At 38.8% G+C, this 19,757-nt stretch overlaps 1 protein-coding gene across 3 annotated transcripts in view; it reads left to right on the top strand.

Moving 5' to 3' along the window:
- Positions 1–4,380: 4,380 nt before the first annotated feature.
- LOC146470279 (zinc finger MIZ domain-containing protein 1-like) overlaps positions 4,381–19,757 on the top strand; it is a 46,883-nt gene continuing 31,506 nt past the window's right edge. Inside the window, exons 1-2 of one of the 3 annotated variants that reach the window (XM_085122362.1) lie at positions 4,381–4,542; positions 19,218–19,286. In XM_085122362.1, the coding sequence (XP_084978488.1) occupies positions 19,238–19,286 (49 nt within the window). In that variant the 5' untranslated portion in view covers positions 4,381–4,542; positions 19,218–19,237. Of the gene's footprint in view, positions 4,543–9,729; positions 9,853–16,719; positions 16,883–19,217; positions 19,287–19,757 lie in introns of those variants that run through there. The other 2 variants (XM_085122361.1, XM_085122359.1) reach the window with 2 other exon arrangements.

The raw sequence follows: 19,757 nt of genomic DNA, 5'->3' as shown, positions 1-19,757 counted from the left end.
ACTGCTCTGAGGAAAGAATTACTGCATTAAATGCAAAAAGCGTCCGAAATTAGGCCGGACAAACTGTTCATCAAAAAGAAGTCTTCATCAATGTGCCGAGGAGGCTGCACTGATCTCCTCCTACTCCTAATCCTACTCCTCTTTTCTATAAAGTCGTTCCTGATTGCTTCCCATGCTGTTTGGCTGCCTATTGTAATAGGAATCGATTCTGCCTTGTCCATTAAACGAAAAACGGTGTCGTGAAACGAACCACTCCGCACTCTCACATGCTCATTGAAACAGCATTCTGTTCGTAAATTCCCATACACCATGCAGCAAAATCTTTAGTACGGTCCGATTGACGGTCATTGGGAGAGGTCGTCCATGCCCCAGATTTCTCACTACCGTACTGAAAAATACTAAGAACTACTAAAATGGACACCACATTGAATCTCTGATACTAAATTTACAAGACGCGTACTTGCTCGCCTTGCTCACCTCTTTTGAGACTTCTAAAAACTTGCGCGGCACTCACATATGTGTACACATGCCACGCTTGACATTTCATAAGCTATGACGTAACACAATGAAAGGGTTTACAATTTCACCGGAAGTAACCCTGTTTATCGCCTGAGCACGAATTTTCGTGTGCCCTCGGATATAAAATATTGCGTAAAGCCTCGGAGGACGCTAAATGGAAGACAAATAACATTGTACAACATTGTTGAGTTCTTTTTTTGATAGTATTCTAACGCATTAATAAGTAAAAAAATAGGCAGTCTCAGACTGCATGTGTCTACTGCAGTACTGGTATAGAAATGTGCTATAAAAGAATCGAAGAAAAGGAAAATAAGACTGAAATGAAAACGAAGAGGGAGGAGTGGAAATAGGATAGAGATAAAAGAAAAATGGTCGTAAAATGTTGCACAGAATACTGGTGAGAAGAGATTAAGCTGGTATCGTTTACCACAAACATTTTGTATGCAGAGAACTGTAACTTTATTCTAACATAAACAATATATTATATAATCTTACAACGTGAACCACAACTTTGTATTAAAAGCAATGCAGCAAAGTTCTAAACATAAAGTACTGAAAGCAAAGTTCTAATCTGAAACGTAGGCATAAAATGCAACAGAAACTATTAATTAATCTATACTGAACTAATGAATGGCAAGTATCATTCTTTAACCCTTTGACTCCTGTCGTGTTTCCATAGTTTTCGCATAAATTAATTTTTTCCTAGAGCGGTTTAAACTGGATAAAATGCGCAGTAGATAAATAAATATCGTTGGCTTCCAAAGCTGACGTAAAATAATATGGTTACCTATTAATCATTTGCCGAAAAACACACTTGAACGCAAAAATATTGCCAAAATTCATGGCATGTTGATGAAGACCTTTGGCATATGAAATTTCAACCCGCTTATGCAAATTGTCCTTGATTACGCATTTGTCGCTTCTCAAACGCATATATGAATTGACAAAGACACAAAAATCAACAAAAAGCTTTCTAAAAAAAACATTTTATTGAAATAAACGACGCATTTGCTATTAGAGGCAAAAAACTTTCAGTTTTGATGCGTGCGTGCAAACACGCACGTAAAATTTGAAGGCACTCCGTGTTTGTAAGCGATCACTCGCAGTAAATTCGGGTACGTTTGCGATGAAAATTACAGAAGTTACAGAATTCTGGTTCAAATCATCACTTAAACTATTTGTAAAAAGCAAATCAACATCGAAAAACATCATTTACCGTATTGTCGCCATTGTCCTGATCCCCAAATACAATCGCTTAGATCTCCGTCAGTCGAGGATTCGATAGTATTTTATTTGGGATTCCTGTGGCATTTACACTCTTACACTCTTTCACTCTTTCACTCTTTCACTCAACCCGATGACATAGTGTCTACGCTTCTCTAGAAGCCGTAGACACAAAAATTCACCGTTTTGTATTGCTCTCCCGCTTCCCGTCCTCTTAGAACTCCCGCCTCCCGCCCTTTCCTCTCCCGTCTCCCGTACCCCTCCCGCCCCCTATTCTCCCGGGCTCCCGCCCCCCTGTCCCCCCCCACTAGTTTAGGTTGTGTGTTTGCTTTTAGGTAATCCTCCCCGTGCTGAGCTGCTTCTCGACGGAAACGATCGCCTGCTCTCAGCCAATCACTATGATGCAATTCTTTTAGTCAACTGACGAGGCGCGAAATTGACACAAATATTTGTCCGCACACCACACCCCCCCCCCCCCCCTGAAAACTAAGCAATCTTCCAAAAGCGAAGCTAGATTCAAACTACAAGCTTAAAGGATTTGACGATATATATCCAAGGACAAATATCCATTTATATTAAAGCCAAATTAAGGCGGGGGTAAACCTGAAAGCCGTTTTCATGCCGATTCAAATCGGTTTCGTGGAAATATCTCGTTCACGTTTCAAGCAATCCAAAATCTCTCTGCTTAAAACGGAAACCAATGTTATTGGGTGTTTTGTGAATTTTTAGGTGAATTTGGGGTATATTTGGGAGGAGATAGTTTTTCTTGAAGGATTGGTAAAATTAAGAGAAATAAGAAATATCAAAGATTTAGTGAGGTTTTAAAATTAGAATTTGTAGTTAATAATTAATAGACGGATACCCAGTTAGTCCACTAGAAACCTGGGGTGCTCTTGTGTGGGTATCAACTGTCTGTGGGTGTTTTAAAAATCATTTTCTTTCTTTTATCTCTTCTTCAAACCTCTAAAAATCCCATTCAAATTCACGTTTACCCCCACCTTAAGGTTATTGTGCTGGCCACCCGTCAAAAGTTTTCGTTGAAAGCCTTGCTGTCTTGAGTAAAAGCACGCAAAGATGTTACTTGCCAGTGTTTTTCTCGACACTGCTCATTTCTAGATGCCATCTCAGTTCCAGCAGTGAAGAGCTCTTCTGTATCAATTAAAATGTCAGTCCCGACAACATCTTTGTCGCATTAAAGCGACTCAAGTTTCGAAAAGTACAGGTATGTATCACTTGCAGGAAGATCATCTGATATGCCCCGGTAAAAGTTAAGAGATACTACGTCACGTGATGCATTTTGCCCAATCGTGGGCAACTCGTATCTAACAAGTGCGAGAAGAATAATTGTTTTGTTAACAACAACCTCGAACTATCGCAAAATCGTCCTAAAAATATTTTAGGGATGTATATTTCTCACATCTCTCCCTAGTTCTACGCTGGCTTTGTACCTACCCTCGCTGATCGCTTTAGCCTACCGCGCGTGTGTCACTAGTACATACCTATACAGTTACAGGCGTTTACGCTTCATACTGTATCGCCAATTGCCTATAAAGCTATTTACGAACGGAGCCGAGCGCAAGCTGTTTTCGTCACATAAACAGACCCTGGATTATGATATGATTTTATAAAAAGAAGTGTGTTTGCTTCCTTCGCCGGACAACTGCTTCTTTCCACAGCAGACTGAACACGAGAGCTTGCGTGAAAATCACTTGCCGCGTGGAAACGGTGACGTACTCGGTAGTTTTTCTCACTGGAGTATGCCCAGCTGGAACAGAGACTCCCTTCAGTTCCCTTGTTCTTGAAAAGTACGAATAACAACGCGAAAACGAGGAACAAAAGTGCAAAATGACCAAGGGCGAAAGAAAGGACAGAAAGCGTAGGACCACGAGCGTTCGCACGACGGACGAAGGCGAAAACTACAGACTGTTTTGATATGCCTTCTAACTGCGTAAGTCTAGTGACTTCTCTACCGGTGCGATGTTGCTAGATAGCCAATAATAGGGAGCCAATCACATTGCTTGATTGGTTATATCCAGATGCTTTCTTTGTCTGCAGTGGAGAAGTGGAGAGCTACCTCAGGTACGGGCCACATATGATGTGTATTCTGGCCCTTTGCCAAGGGATTCACTGGATTATTTTGACTGGGGATAAAGTCTCGGAATGAAGGTCTACGGACTGGATTTTATTCCATACTTAGCATTTAGAAGGTGCTTCCTTCATCAATAATCAAAAAAATCCCCGACAAAAACCATGCCACAGCCACGAGAGGGTTGTTGTGATCGGTTCCTTGATTGAATTTCCAGAGTTCATAACCAGTTCCTACAGCTTGTTCTCGAAATTTTAAGATCGCTGGTTAATGTACTTTTGACCAGTCGATTCCGGTAATCCTATAGCGTACTGCAATATAACAACAATAAAACAACCTGCCCTCTTGAGTGATAAATTCAAACCAGAAACGCGAAAATCATATCAAAAACAGCTAAGTTGGCTTTGCGCGCATTTCATTGGCTTTCGTCGACATTTCGAGCTTCTAAAGTCCCCCGGGAGTCACGCGAACACAGCACAGGAAATGATGTCGATACGCATTTGATGTCGGATCAAACATTCATTCGCTCCTGCGCGCTGAGCCATGGAAAGCGCTCAACGCTAAATAAACTCGACTGCTGTGCGTTTCCCTGGATCCTGTTTTCCATGCGAATGCACCTCTCCCAAACAACAGTTTACAACTGACCACGTGGTCTTCAAACCAGTGAACGACCTTCACCCAGAGTCGGGGGAAAAAAATTCCAGTGACGATTGGTGAGTGATATTACGGATTTTATTTACTCTTGTGTATGTACATTGCAAGTACGGTAACACCCCCAATGAAATGAACGCGTGCCAAACAACGCTATTTGTTTCACTGGCCCGCTAATACAACTACCAAATCTCTATTCATCTGGCAACATTTAACAATATTTCTGCCATGAAAAAGTTTCAACCAAGCGCCGTCGAGTCATTTTCACGCGCACCTATTTGGCTGAGATATTCCCGCCTTAATGAGTCGGCGACCCATTTGCCCACAAGAGGGTTGATTTCACGTCAAAACACTCCCAACAACACCAGTCGGAGTGAAAGATACACTTTCAAGTTCCAAACGCATTTCTATGGAAAGCGAAGCGCAGAGCTCGAAAATGAAGTTTTAATTTTTGCACTGAACACAAGATCCCGGCTTCGTCAGTGCCATGTTTGTATTTAAGATTAGTGTGGTAAGCAACTAATTAATTAGCCGAGTTACTATGCACTAGCTCTACAGAGTGACCTAAATTGGCAGTAATCTTTATTTGTATGAAGGTGAAGGCAAATTAGTTGTGCTTGATCACTGAAGAGCGGGTCGGCAGTGAAATTGGTTTATCGGTAAATTAGAAACGAAATTCAAGAAGGAGAAAATTGTTATCCAAATGGGGTGAATGACAGGTTTCGGGTAGAATAACTAACTTGCTAAAGGTTGCGATCGCTCTTTCGGTGATCAACAACCCTTATGCGAAATTAGGGGAAAAAGGTGTTCTTTTCTTTGGAGAGCGATATTTCAGTGTTTTCGTTAGCTGATGAATTCTTCGTTGTTTACGGTGATCATTTCAATCCCGATATCTTCCCACCGGAAACGAGCTTTCATTTTGTCCGTCACAACGGGCGTTAAGAATGAACTCCTTCAGAAATTCGATTTGCGATTTTTTGGCCTGAAGCACCTCGTAACCGTGAAAGTAACATCTAAAAAGTTGACTTGATGACATAATTAGTTTTCTGTCGTAAACAATTAACGTGCTACATAATATTGAGTTTTGTCTATTGCATGTTTCATGAAACCAGACAACCTCTGCTTGATTACAAAATTTCGTCTACTTCCTGAGAACTTCCTGAAAGGAAATGCCAAGAAAGCCATCAAACAATACAAATAACCTGCTCTACACGTGATGTTTGACGTCATATTCCCGGATCTCCATGGCAGCTTGAAGTATTTTTGACTAAACCGGAAGTGAATCTTGACCCATGACTCAGTCGTATCTTCGCAAAGAAAGGATTCATTGTGTGAACGTTTTTTTCTTTTTTCCTGCTCTTCTTTTTTTATGAATCCTGAATTAGCATTACTCTAGGGTACCAACAATACAATGGTCAAGTTTTTTTTTTATTATAACGGTATATTTAGTCATTTAATCCTTTCAAACGTCATTCATTGAATCGTTCAAGTATATACTTTACAGGCTCTTGTTGTTATTTAGCTTCTTTTTACATGTAAAGTATACAGATTGGTTTTACTTTGTTTTCAAAGCATGTTGTCAGTAGGTAACATAAAACTATCCAACACTAAAAAGATACCGATACAAATAATACAAAACCTTGAAAGTGTATATAAAGAAAGGAAAGCTGACATCGATTCGTAGTTGCATAGCGTTCAACAGAGTTTAAAGAATACAAGTGGTTATCTTTGATCTCTGTAAAACATAATTTAACTGCAGATTCATTAAACAAATATTCCGATATTAGATCACAAAGCTAGTAACACATCAGTGAAAGAGCAAGACAGGGTATTCTTGAAGGAGTCGGTGTGAATTCCTAAACTCGGGTCCTTATTTCACTGTTTATATTATATTTCACGTCTAAATCTCATAGAGCGCTTATTAGAGACAATTTGCATGATTATTTATTTTTCGTATACACAGCTGAGATTGTAAACCGAGCACCTCGTGAACAATGACAAGAACCAAAACAGTTAAAGTAGAAGCAATACTACTTCAGAGTAGTCAAATGAGTCAATACTTTTAATGCCCTTATAGGGGCATTTGTCGGGAAAGAAGGCCTACACAATTGACGCATTTTTTCAGTGGAGGGGGCGTTTATGAGGAAGTCATTCATACAGTGGGCGCTCATTGTGAGAAGGGCACTTAATTACAGTCGCGCTGCAGCTATGGAGCTCTGCGTGCCATTTGAGCTGAAGTTCTAGAGCTGTAAGGAAAAGCCCCTTTGGGACTTTGCATTGTGTTGAGGCAAGATAGGGGCCCACATTTGAAGCTATCAGGCATGGTTTTATATTTTAAATTGTCAACTTGGGATTGTAAGAAAAATAACTGGTTCGTGTTTATTGTCAGTGTCTGACTCTCTCTGCAATAATGGCCCGTAAAAACTAGCAATTAGCAATAAGCAACTTTATTCGCCCATCATTTTTAACAGCTTTTGTTGTGGTGCTGGACACGACGCCTTTAATTTTTGGATGAATTGACGAATACCCCGCATAGTGTGCCACAAGTGCAACTGCTCATAATTTGTATCTTCCTGTGGTACTGTTTATTATGTTGTACAGGGTGGTTTTATCTTTTCAGTCTGCGTCTTTCAGTGTGAAGTGTGGGGACCATTCATATGAAGGCTACTGAGCAGCACTTCCTAGTGGTACTGTTTTTTATGTTGCACAAGGTGGTACTAACCTTTGTGATCTGCTTAGTAAAACTCGCATTGAAACGAAAGGTGATTCAATTCTTCAGCCTCAGTCGTTCCCAATTAATTGCTCTTCAATAATTGCAAAAGAAAAATGCGTAGTCTTAATCACTTTTGAGCAGTGTACTGAATGGATTCGCTTATGGTCATCAGTGGGTGGGTACCTCAGTCGCTTAAAATCTTCTTTCTCTGCTTGCATGTGCCTTGCCTTTTTGACCACCTTCTCTCACCTGTATTTGTTGGTGTGCAATAAAATTGCTTACAAAAAGCTCTTAGCAGCGCCATGACTCAATTTGAATGTTGTTGTTATTTAATTAGCGTTTGAGTCCGTGTGTTCGAATACAACTGAGGTATACAAATGAGATTGGCTTGTTTCTGAGGCTCTCTTAAAGAACACCTACATTCTCCAAATTAATTAATTAATTAATTAATTAAATGTCTAGCTTGTTTTTAATCAGAAGTTTATAGACGTTGGAAACTAGTTAAGAATCATTTATTCGCATACAATCAATGAATGTCACATCATTTTAACACCGTTTTCAAAACTGCGGAAAGGAAACCGCGAATTATTCCTCCGAGACAAATTGACATAATTACGAAATTAAGAAGAAAAAGCGATGACGTAGATAGTCTAAAACACCGGATTTTGTGGTTGTGGTAATTGTATTCTCGTGAAAGGAGGTCAAGTTTTAAAATTATCACCACAGGCCAATCAATCTTGAAAAACACATGGAAATGCATGGTTTCTATTCACAAGATCTCCTCAATAAAACACGGAACAAGAATGCTACATTTGTGACATGCCACGAGTGTTTAGCCCTTCCACATAATCAAGTGCTTTGATTGGTTCAAATCTGTCATTTAACTCCAAAGTAATGACACAGTTCTTGAAAGATATGGAACTCCATGTCCTCCCTTGTAAACTAAACAGTGCTTGGTAGCTTGTTTGAATGTTTGTCTCCAACACCAAACGTTTTTGGTCATGTTATGTGACTGGGTTGAACTTTTGAGACAGAATTTTAAATACCCTTTATTTTTTTTTTGTACTCTTTGCGGTAACTGGCTAAGAAACATCATGTGGTCGCAGGCCTCTCTTCCGGGTTTTTGTCTTCAAGAATCTTATTACTAATTAACACTTAACCTAACGCAAGTACGGGGAATGATCGAAGAAAGTCAGTTTTGAAACCCTAATCCTAAACCCGAAAAGTAGATTCCGACACGTTATAGATCGCTAAATGTACTCTAGGTTTATACTGAACTGTGAAGCTTTCCTTTTACAAGGTTCGCTGAATTAACTTAACATGCAAATGTAACCCACGATAGCTCGTTTATTTTTGTGTGAATATGGGCCCGCCCAGAATAAATACGATCGCTTAGTTAATTAGCACTGCATTTTTAAAGGTGTAAAAAAGTAGTAGATTACTAAACGAATAATTTCGAAATTTTGTTTAAAGTTACGTTTGGAAGGAGAATAAACGAAAACGATCCGAGTTATGTTAACTCGGATGAAATATTTTTGTGCCTGAAAGATCCTCGCTGTGATGTTAGTAATTCCGACAGCTGCAAATGAAGCCCAAAATTCAGTCACTGATTTAAGTTTGAAGTCCTTGAATGGACTCTCACGCATAACCCGTGCGATACCAGTTACCTACTGCGATACAAAAATTGTATGTTGGCCAGTTGTGGTTTTGTTTGTCAGTCTCTTGTTGGTCAAATTGCGGGAACTGAAGATATCTTGTCAATCAGTCCTTATTTTCATAATGCTTACAAAACCTTTTAAGGCAATGATATTGAATTGCTTTGAAGAGATAAGCAACGGAAAGAACTACACACATCTAGTTAGGAAAACCTCCCGCGTAATGTTTTCTTACATGGGGTATTAGAAACAATTTAAAATGACTTTACCCTTAAAACCTGCTTATATAGCTTCAAAAACGGAAAGAGAGAAGTCGATATTGAAAACAACAAGCATGTTATCTACCATGTTTCTTGTATACCAACAGCTGCCACCAGCACCAGCCTTTTGATAGCTGGTATTCAGTACTTTTTGATCACATTCAGTGTGGTTTCAGAGCAAAACTGGCGTTTGGCATCAGCTTCCAAGTGATGGTCACAAAGTTAACAGCGTGGAAAGGATTCAAGTAATTATCTAAGTGCTTAGTAATTAACCTCTTGGCTAATATGACTGATCCGCATGAAAATCGCCTGTTCAAAAGCAAGTTCGTGGGAACTGGAAGGAAAAAGAGGTGGAACGCAGTCACAGAATTAGTTTACACACGACGTTATTTATTTAAGAAAAACAGGTTGCTTTCATTCTGACAAATTTGGACTCATTAGCACTGTGGCGAAGATTGTGCTCCTACTAACAGGACTACAATATCACCCAAGCGTTGATTCTCAGCCCATTTCAATGGCCCTGAAAGGCTATTTGATTAAGGTCTTTGTTCATTGGTTGTTGGTGTAACAATTGAGAATGGTGGCCTCTAAACAAAAGGCTTGCCTTGTATATTAGCACTGAAATCTGAAATGTTTGGTGTCCGCGTAAGGGGAGGAGAACTTTGATTTTATGTGGTTATTAGAAGATTAATATGATCTTGATCATCGTCGATGTCTTTCAAACGCTTGGAAAGATCACAAGAGGTAACCTAAATCTTATTGCGCAGGCACTTCAGTTGATATCACATTAAGATGTAAATCGTGAACAAGTTTACTTCTTTCTAATTCACTAAGTACACGCTGGGAAAACTTGTTTACGCTCTCCTAATATTGTGGTAGTCAACTAACATAGTTTGGCCTTGAAAGGCCTGTGTGTTTTTCAAGGTATTATCGCATCCATACGGAGTTATGTTTAGACTCCGCGATCCAAATTTGGCTGTTATGAAAGCACTGTGCATGTTTAAGGCTGTACACATTAAATTATATGGCGCGCGCAAAATACTTTTTTTAAGACTTTCGACGATTGTTACTACCTCCGGCTTCATAACACCGTCAGTTTCTAAAGAATACTCAATTTTACCACAGCGTGGTAGTTTGGAAGCAGTTTCTTTCGGTGAAATTTATTTCAAAGGGCAAGATAATTTACTATGCGGAGCGAGGTTGACGCATCAGTCAATGTGAACAAAAGAGCATTTCCTGTTCGCATATTTATAAGTAACATCTTGCATGGTTTCTTAGTTTATCTCGAACAAATTAAAATCAACATCTTTTTAGCGTTCTGAGTACTTTGAATTGAATGCGAGCTTTTAGGGATCGACAACATCTTTTTCTTGTTGACTAATTTTTAATTCGCTTTCCCCGCCTACCACCTCACAAGTGAACTGTACAGAGGCACTACAATATTCTTAAAATTTAAAGGATCAAGGTAGTTATAGCACATGCATTGTGTTTATAATGCAATTTTGCGCTAACTACACCCCGCCAAAACCTCCTTTCAGTAGAAGTCAACAAAATCAAATCGCTTCACAATTAACTAATGTCTGTGAAAGAGACTCTACGAAAAAAAGTACGTCGAAGCGAGGTGGCGAAATATTCAATTACTTATTCAGTTTTGGCATTGCGATGGAGCCACAGATTGTCATCTTTTTGTTTGGTATCTTAAAACGTATTTGATTTTCTGACAACAGTTTATACATGGGGTTAACATTTCGACGGAAATGAATTCTAAAATTTTCATTTTTTTTTTCTACTCGCCTACATACGCACGGTGCCACGCATACGACGTCGGAAAAAAAAGACACAGCGAGACCATGAAAAAACCGTAAACCTATCTTTGTAAAAAGCTGGCACATGGTTTCATTGATTTCTGCTGCAACGACCTTTTCTTTATATATATGTATATAACTCGACAAGTAAATTAAAGGGTGAAAGCCTACTGTCTCCGGGGCCAGGAACGCGGCTTCCAGAGATACTAAAAAACGGGAAATCGTATCTATGGTCAAGATGTCGTTTAAGCTAGCTATCTTGCATGGCTGAAATCACAATCGTTAACAAACCAGTCACTAAACGATTCCAAATACTGAGAAAAAAATTTGTTTAATTGAATCTGCGGCACATTAAAGTGAAAGATAGCACCATTTAAAATTACAGTACAGTAGCTTTTCTATTTGAATGGTGGCAAAACGTTTAATTTCATCTACAGGCTTAGAACTTAGAACCACCTTGAAAAACATACTAAGCAGTACCTGACAATAATGAGTGCTTCCCAGTAGATTTGATTTCATGGTTACCTTCAGGATTGCATCCACAGACTCAGTAATAGAACACACTGTACAGCCAACAAGTAAGAGTGGAGAACCGTATCGTTTAACATGCATGTCTCATTTGAAGTGTACATGCACACCTGGTATAGTTTCACCTATAAGTATTTAGACGGGATCACAGGAACGTTGTACCCATACAAGGCTCTTATTTGAATGTCATAGTATAAGATTTCATCCACAGCATGAAAGTACCCTGAGTAACGACACAACTGTTCAGAATAGTTTTCATTTACACTTATTAGAGATTTCATTCACTGACTCAAAAGTTTAAACCACCTTAATTCAATTCATACAGCATCACAGAAAAAAAAGCACAATGATTTTCGTTTAAATCGCCACGCTTTATAGGATTTAAATTACGTCTCCAACTTTAGAATGTTACTGATTCATGCTAGACCCACTAAAACGGAGTACAAAGGTTAAAGAGTTAGGATACACTCTTCAGGTATCATTTCCAAGAAGTTGACAGAGTGTTGGAAGCTATTGTGTCGTGTTCCTGTCATGTCGGTGGACACGGAAAGTTATCCTTGCGAGTGTATTCCATTCCCTCAGGCTGTACAAAACGTTCAGCATCGACTACAAAAAGCTACAACGATTAATTCCGGTCCAAAGAGCATTGAGTTAGTCTTGTTCCTGAATAAGAACTTCTCAATTCAGCTGGTTGTGTAGCTTGTCTGTAAGGTATCAGATCCTCTTGATACATCCTTGAGGTAGTTAAACTGTTACAGCTGGGGTTTGTTAAATTGGTTTTTAATTTCCAAGGAGGCATCATGAATCAACGTTCAAATGATCTTTTGTTGGTACACAAATTACAAATACAAGCTAAGAATGCGTTAACTTTCCGTTACGTCAGTTTCCGTTCGTTTCGTTAGTTTGCTCGCTTATATAAAGACTTTTGCAGTTGAGCATCTTCAAGTATAAAAGTACATGTATCAACGACGACATATTAAAACCTGTTCAGTTAAAGCGTGCGGGACAATTCAGACAACAGCGTGAGTAGCTTTATTACATGGATAGTTTAATCCGCAATTGTTAACTTTCAGTTCCGCAATTGTTAACTTTCAGTTATCATCTCGATCTATGATTGCTTGGCATATACACCAAACTGACCGATGGCTGGACTGCATGAAGATAGATATTAGTAATGTCGCTTGGCTAATGGTTTGAACTATTTGTGTTGTTTTCATGTTGTTTGCTATAATAATGAACTCTCGGCTATTCATGTGCGCTCTGGAAGAAATCGAATTTGCACATATTTTCAAGCATTTCTTATTTCGCTAGGTGTTCAAAACCTTCTCTTCTGTGCCGGATATAAAGCTCTTCATGTGATGAATCTTGCGCATGTACACGTGCTCTCTTAGGCAGTTAAAACTTGCTCAGGTTTGTCAGGTTTTCATGCTCTCAGATGAGACGTTCAAAGTCTCGCTTGTCTGCGCTCTGGAAGAGTTTAAATCTGTTTAAAGATTCATGTATTAGAACCGAGCACTCTCTTGACCTACAACGGCCTTACGCACTCAAAGACTCTCTTGTACTCCCGAAGATCTGTCCAAGTTTTCGATGCGGTCATTCGATGAAAGCTCTTGGGGCTCATTTCCATTTGCATTGTCATGCTCTCTAATCGACTCTCATGTACTCTCAGGGAATTTAAACTAGTTTTTTATTTAACTCTCGTCAAGTCAAGCTCTTTTTCACCAGTCGTTAACCAAACAAGGTTAATGCAACATTCATGTTCTAACTGTAGTAGATTAGTCGTCGAGTATGTTTATCAACTTGTTCTTATTAGTTTGCCTGCCTATTCGTCTTACGATATTGAGCGTGCGAAGATAAAGCTATGCATGTAGTCTTCTAGACTGCGAGCAGTGGAACTCAGTTTTTCCTCAGATCGCGAGCGCAAAGTCACGGTAAAATAATGCAACAAACTGAGGAGAAGAAAGAGACTGTTCACAGTCTAGTAATCATCCAAAACTCTCTCTGAAAGGTGCTGGGGCTACGCTTTCTGGCAAACTTTTCGATGACATAGCCCAATTTCAGAATGGACCGTTTTAAGAAATCCTTTAATCACGCATTTTGCGCAGAGGTTTTACCTATGTGTCATGTTTAGATATTAAAAGTCAAACTGAGTTGTTACATTTGCCCATATTGTATTTTAGGCTCGCATATTTCTCATTTGTTTTTATCCTATTCTATATTAGGTTTCAGTTGCAATACAGAAGTAGTTGCGTAATTTAGTCTTCACTGCAAAGCTGTGTATACATAATATTTATCTTTGATCGATAAACGAGTGACAACCAACAAACCATAACTCGATCACCGCGGGTTTATCAGGTAAATGGATAATCTTATGATAGAGTAGTTAATATATCTATTTGCTGCATTTTAAGAAACAAAAGCCGGAAAGTAACCACATCTGATGATTTATTTTTACCCAATCTACTTTAGATTGCCTTCGACATTAACTCTGAGAGTCAGGTCAAAGTTAAGAACTGGGAAAAACGAAAGTTTTGTTGGAAACACATGGAAAATAAAGAGTATCATCAGATATGGCGGTTGTAATATAAGCTTTCAATTAAATGGTTACGTGTTAGGATTTCAATCACAATCTCAAAAGTTAGAATCACTTCGCACAGCATAAACGACAACACAGCTAAATGGTTCTCTTTAATGGCCACGCCTTAATATTTTGTCCATGGTTTGAAACGTTAATTAAAACGACGAGAAAGCCGAAGGCTGACTCCTAGACCCTAATATAATGTGGCCTTTTTAAAATCAGACGTAATGAATGTTAGAACCAGGAGTGACTAAGCACATGCGTCTTTCCCAGCACCTGGCACTAAATACATTTGGTGTTACAACAGCTTCCTATCGGTTATATCACTGCGTTATTTGTTTTTCTTGTCATTCGTGAACCAGGTGAAAAGCAGTGAAGGGTGTTCAAAAGTTCACCATCGTAACTGAGTAGATTTAAATCAGTCAGCCAGTCGGTCAGTCGGTCAGTCAGTCAGTCAGTCAGTCAGTCAGTCAGTCAGTCAGTCAGTCAGTCAGTCAGCCCGGCAAGAAATCAATCAATACTTTTTGTTTTGGCTATTTTTACTGAATTTGCTCAATGTTAGTCGAAAAGGTTGCATAACTGTGAGCCAACGCCCTGCGATTTTGTTTGAATGTGTTAAAGCTGCTGTTACTAGTCAGGCGAGTTTTCTCTCCTACAAATTACAAGGCCGCTGCGAGGGACGCTGCGGAAACATTAAAGGTGTAACAAGAAATGTACGCTAGTCTTTTACTTTTGGCGATGTTTCGAGATGCCTTGCAGCGTGTAAAATGTTTTCTGCAACTTGCAATGCAGTGCCCTTAATTGTGCGTTCTCTCTGTGCCTTGTTTTCGCATTATCGTCCCTAAGTTTGTTTTGGTTACTTGCATTCAGTTGTGATTGATCTAGTTTGTTTTCTTTTTTCTCTCTTCTCAACTGTTTTAGTTATCGCTACTGTCTCCTATCATAAATATTATAGCATCTGTAACTGATATACAAATTACTCAACCATGCCATTATTGTAACCACGACTTGGTTCCAAGATTCATACTACTGGTACAGGCGACTGATCGATCGATCGATCGATCGATCGATCTCAATCAATCAATCAATCAATCAATCAATCAATCAATCAATCAATCAATCAATCAATCAATCAATCAATCAATCAATCAATCAATCAATCAATCAATCAATCAATCATTTATTTATCCATGTTACATCTAATAAGCTAAAAGTTCGTTCAAAATACGTACGTGCTATAAGTTACTGATACTGCTGCTGCTTCAATTCAGTCTTTCTTTTTCTTTATTTGCTTCTTCATCATCATCACCATCATCATCATCTTCCGTTTCTTCTTTGTCCTCTTCGAATTCAGTTTCAAGTTTCATTGTTACTATACATACTAATGAATTATGTTACGCTCACTACGAATTCAAAACTTACGATCAGTGATGCAGTTCCTACCATCGGTTTCAGCAGATCAGTGAATATATTAGGCTTTATAATAAACAGTGTTAGTACCCCGGACTGTCAGAGTCGAGGAGTCGGTTAATGTGTTGCGGTCCGGGCGTAAAAGCCGATCGTTGTTGCATGATGACATTGCTAACTTTGCCGGCCGTCAATCTCTCGCATATTCGATTTGACATTGTTATGTTGTATTTGTTACTGTTTGTCACGTATTACGTTTATGATTGATGTGTTCGATTTTTAAGTGCTTCGAATTTCTTCAAAAAAGCGGGTGGCAGTTTCGGAGTTACTAGATTATTATTTTTTTGTAGTACCATCCATTCAAAATGACCTATTCGATTTACAGACTGGCCGGTTCGGCCAGCCAGTTCTGGCAAATGGAAAGCACTCTTAGACTCCATTATCGAAAAAAAAAAAAAAAAAACAGAAAACAAAAAGGTGAAATAGATTGAAACGCTTTCACGCAGCTAAAGATCGCATGATAACGTAGCAGCTTTTCACTACTAACTTTTGAAAGTGAACCCATGATTGCGAAACTCCAGGAAGACATGGATCAAACCTGTTTTCTCGCGAAGGAAGTAGATTTCAGTTAACAATCGAATACACCAAACAAAATAAAGTATTATTCCCTCAGTAATGATAGAGAAAGGTTTATCTTGATTTCAATTTTTCCAAAAGGGAAGACATTTTCCTGTTTATTATATTTCAGAGAAACGAAATTATTAAAATTTAAAGTCGAATTTGTAGCAGTTGGTGGTGGAATTGGATGAACCTAAATTGTCCTGAGGCCTGAAGTATTTTTAGCGTTCGTCACAGTCGCTTCCTGGTTTACAAGGGGAGCCGAAATGTTATCTGACAGATTGGAGATCAACTTTCGAGCGGCCTTTGAATGAAAGACCCTTACTTAACGTAACAGAATCCTACGGAAACACTTGCTTCTCAGGCTGAATACGTAAATTTTCAGTTCCATATGTTTAGTGCGGAGGTAAAGTGATGTTGGTGTCAGTTACATCAATCAGTTCATGTCCCGCCCACAAACAAAAAAACGTCCTCTTTTCCAATGCATAAAGATGGACATGTCTCGAAGCTGCGCTGTCATTCGCTGGCAGCAGCAACTGTTCATTTCGTATGTAAATATGAGGTGGTGCAGATTTGAGTAATAAAAATTTAACGTTGACAAATCGGTCTTGACGATAAGAGCGCTAAGCAGATGCTATAGTGAAAATTGTCGTTGCCATAACACAGGCCACCCTGTCCTCATCGCAAAAAGGCACTCGGTTGGAAACGAAAGAGGATATTGTTATTGATCAGTTCTATGGTGGTGAAATACAGCAAATTATTGCATGCGTGGACTGGTGCACTGACCGTGGGCTGATAGCATCACCGCTGCGAGGCTGGTCGACCAAGCATACGACAAGTTTGTTATTTTTGTAGATAATTATTATTTGTCGCGATAGTTTTTAATTTTCAAATGATGTGTGACTGTCAAAGGGACTTCGAATCCCAGTCACAGTGACTCGAAATCTGTGATCAACTTCAGTGATCCGTTACCAAGTAACGCATTTTAGGCAAAGGAATAGCATATATTTATCCACCACTGTCGATTCATCTTTTGTCTCTATTGTTGAAATACGTGGCGTTTATTTCTGGCGAACAGTTTCGCAATTGAATACATTTTTCCCTATGAATCATGTAACCAGGATAGTATTTTCGTTTAATTTTGATCTCTATACGTCTCTCTACAATGCATGGATGTTAGGAAACTGATCCCATTCATTGAATGTTGAATCATGCAGTCGCGGTCGCTGTTAACGATACAACGCCTTCGAAAACTGATGATATTCAATTGCATCGTCTTTTCAAATTATACGGAATTGTTGTAATGAGGCAAGAAAGCGATCACAGACCAAGAAGCCTTAAAAACTGTGAAAGTTAAACAATATTACAGTAAACTTTAATTTTAAATAGTCGCGGCCCAAGTTTGTTACCCGAGAAAAACGCAAATATTTTTTTCAAATATGTGTGCTTTTTTAAATTTTTTTCCGTGCAGGAGAAATTGCGAAAAATAACGATTTCTTGTTGGAAGAAGGGAGCACCCACAAAAAAGGACACTCGCTGAAAACAATATTGCAAATTTGAGCTTTAGATTTGATCAAAACATAGTAGAAAGCTATTGTGGCGTTACATTGTCAATCAAGTGCGCGTTTACAAAAAAGCGAGTATCGTATTGGTTCGCACGATAGAAATAAGTCCACTATTCCATAAACATGTATATGTATATGATTACGTACAAATGGCATAGAAAAAGAAAACGAGAGATGAATTCATTTCTGTGACCTAAAACAAGCGAGCCATTCATTAACTTAATAAATATATTTTTCTTTTCTTATAAGCAACGCGGGAAATTGCATGTTCAGTTGTTTTGAGTCTACCATCAAATAGAAAATGATTGTTGCGGATAAATAAAATCTGGCGACGGGTGGTTTAATGGCATATTCGGCCGAAAAAAAAAAAAAAAAAAAGATTTTGCAGATGTCTTCTGGTGTGAAAATTTGTTTTCATTACTTAAACAATTAGCCGAAGATTTTAAATGCGAAACCTTCGAGAATTTTACTTTTCATCAATTTTTGGTCTTCCCTTCAGCTGTGCTTACCGTATCATGACCGGGGCTTTATAAACATGTTTGTTGGCGGGCTGACAACGGTCTATTTGCGTCAAGGCATAGGATATGCGGAAAAGTCTAATTGTCAACACGAAAAAAAAAATTGCCATGAAATGAGGAAATCAAAGCTCCGATTTGGCTGTATTTTTCTCCTTCGTTGTTGTGAAATTTTGCCGTGGACAGCTGACTTTTTCTTTGTTTTTTCCTTTAACTGCTTCTAAAAGAACAATAACTTTCGCCGGCAGCGGCTTTTGCTGTGATCGAGCGGGCAATATGACAATTTGTTGCCGGGAATATATTGGAACAATTTCAACCCGAAATTCTTGTAGGACCAAAGCATACAGTATCAGGTTTCATTTCACACTGTTCTTTGATCGTTTGTTTCTGTTAATCTCATGCACTCGAAGTTGCATTTTATTTTCAAGGAAAAGTTACAGTTGTGCGATTCCTTGTTTTGGATTACCGTTCGAGAAGACCCCCTTTTTAAACTAGCAACGCCCTTAAACAAGCTTCTGTTTACGCTCGTAAGTGACCCGGCTAAATCTCCCAATTTGAAATTTAGAGGGTCGTTGCTGCAATTTTAAAATCTGGCCAGCGCTGCCACAACACCCAATCGTTAGCCATAGTTTTGTTTATTCATTTAGCGAATTTGTTTTTTAGCGCTCATTTAACCAAACAACATAACTTTAACATTAATAATAATTCGCGACCGTAATTTTTTTTTTTGGAAAATAGACAGTGTAAAGTGCGTTAATAAAATTTTGGACTCGCGACGCATAGTAATTTCCACGTTATCAGAAAGCATGGCCACGCTGTAAATTAAATCGAAAACTACGTTTCAACTGACAGAACTTTGGAAATTAACCGGACCCGGAAAAGAAAACAAAACCTTGTTTCTTGTACCGATGAATCTATCGAAATCCTAACTTAATGTGAAGAAAACGTGAAACGCGAATTTTTCAGCTGTCTGCAGTCGATGGCTAAATTGATGACATGTATGCATGAAAATTTTATGCTCTACCTGACAGCCTAATCTATTTTTGAATTAATTAACATTAAAGATAAATTTTCAAATTTACTTTGTTCGTAGGTTGGTGAACTTCCTTGCGGATGGAGCTCGAATATATTGACTTGGAGACCACAGGAATAGCCAGCTCAGGTGAGTAACGACACACCAGCGGACAAAAACACTGTTGAAATTGTCGACTTTCCTCGCGCGCCACCGAAACCAAGGAAATGGCAATTTAAATATTCGACTGATGTACGATGCCCGGGTGTAGAAATAATCTTTATTGACTCGTTCCTGAGCCTCTGGGTGTGCTCCACAATGACCGTATTTTGTAAGCGGAGTAAATTCGGCTTGAACTAGGTTCATTTTTTTTTACTTAAAAAAAATCCAGCCGAGCTTGTTTGAATGTTATGGTTTTCAAAGGTTTGTAACCTCGACCAATTATTCGTCGTTGGATAGAAGCAAAGTTTGTCTGTAAATGAAATTCGTCACAATTAACTTTCGAGTGATATTGTATATTTTGTGCGCGTTATTTTGCTTTTCGCGTCAAAAGGCCAAATCTTTAGCAACTCTGAAGCGATCCCTTGCCCTCTGCTTTACCTATTGCAAAATGTTGTACAG

The sequence above is a fragment of the Pavona decussata genome, unplaced genomic scaffold (assembly GCF_977016875.1).
Source record: "Pavona decussata unplaced genomic scaffold, jaPavDecu1.1 SCAFFOLD_114, whole genome shotgun sequence".
NCBI lineage: Eukaryota > Metazoa > Cnidaria > Anthozoa > Scleractinia > Agariciidae > Pavona > Pavona decussata.
The sequence above is the reverse complement of the archived record's forward strand: the minus strand, read 5'-3'. Positions and strand labels throughout refer to the sequence as shown.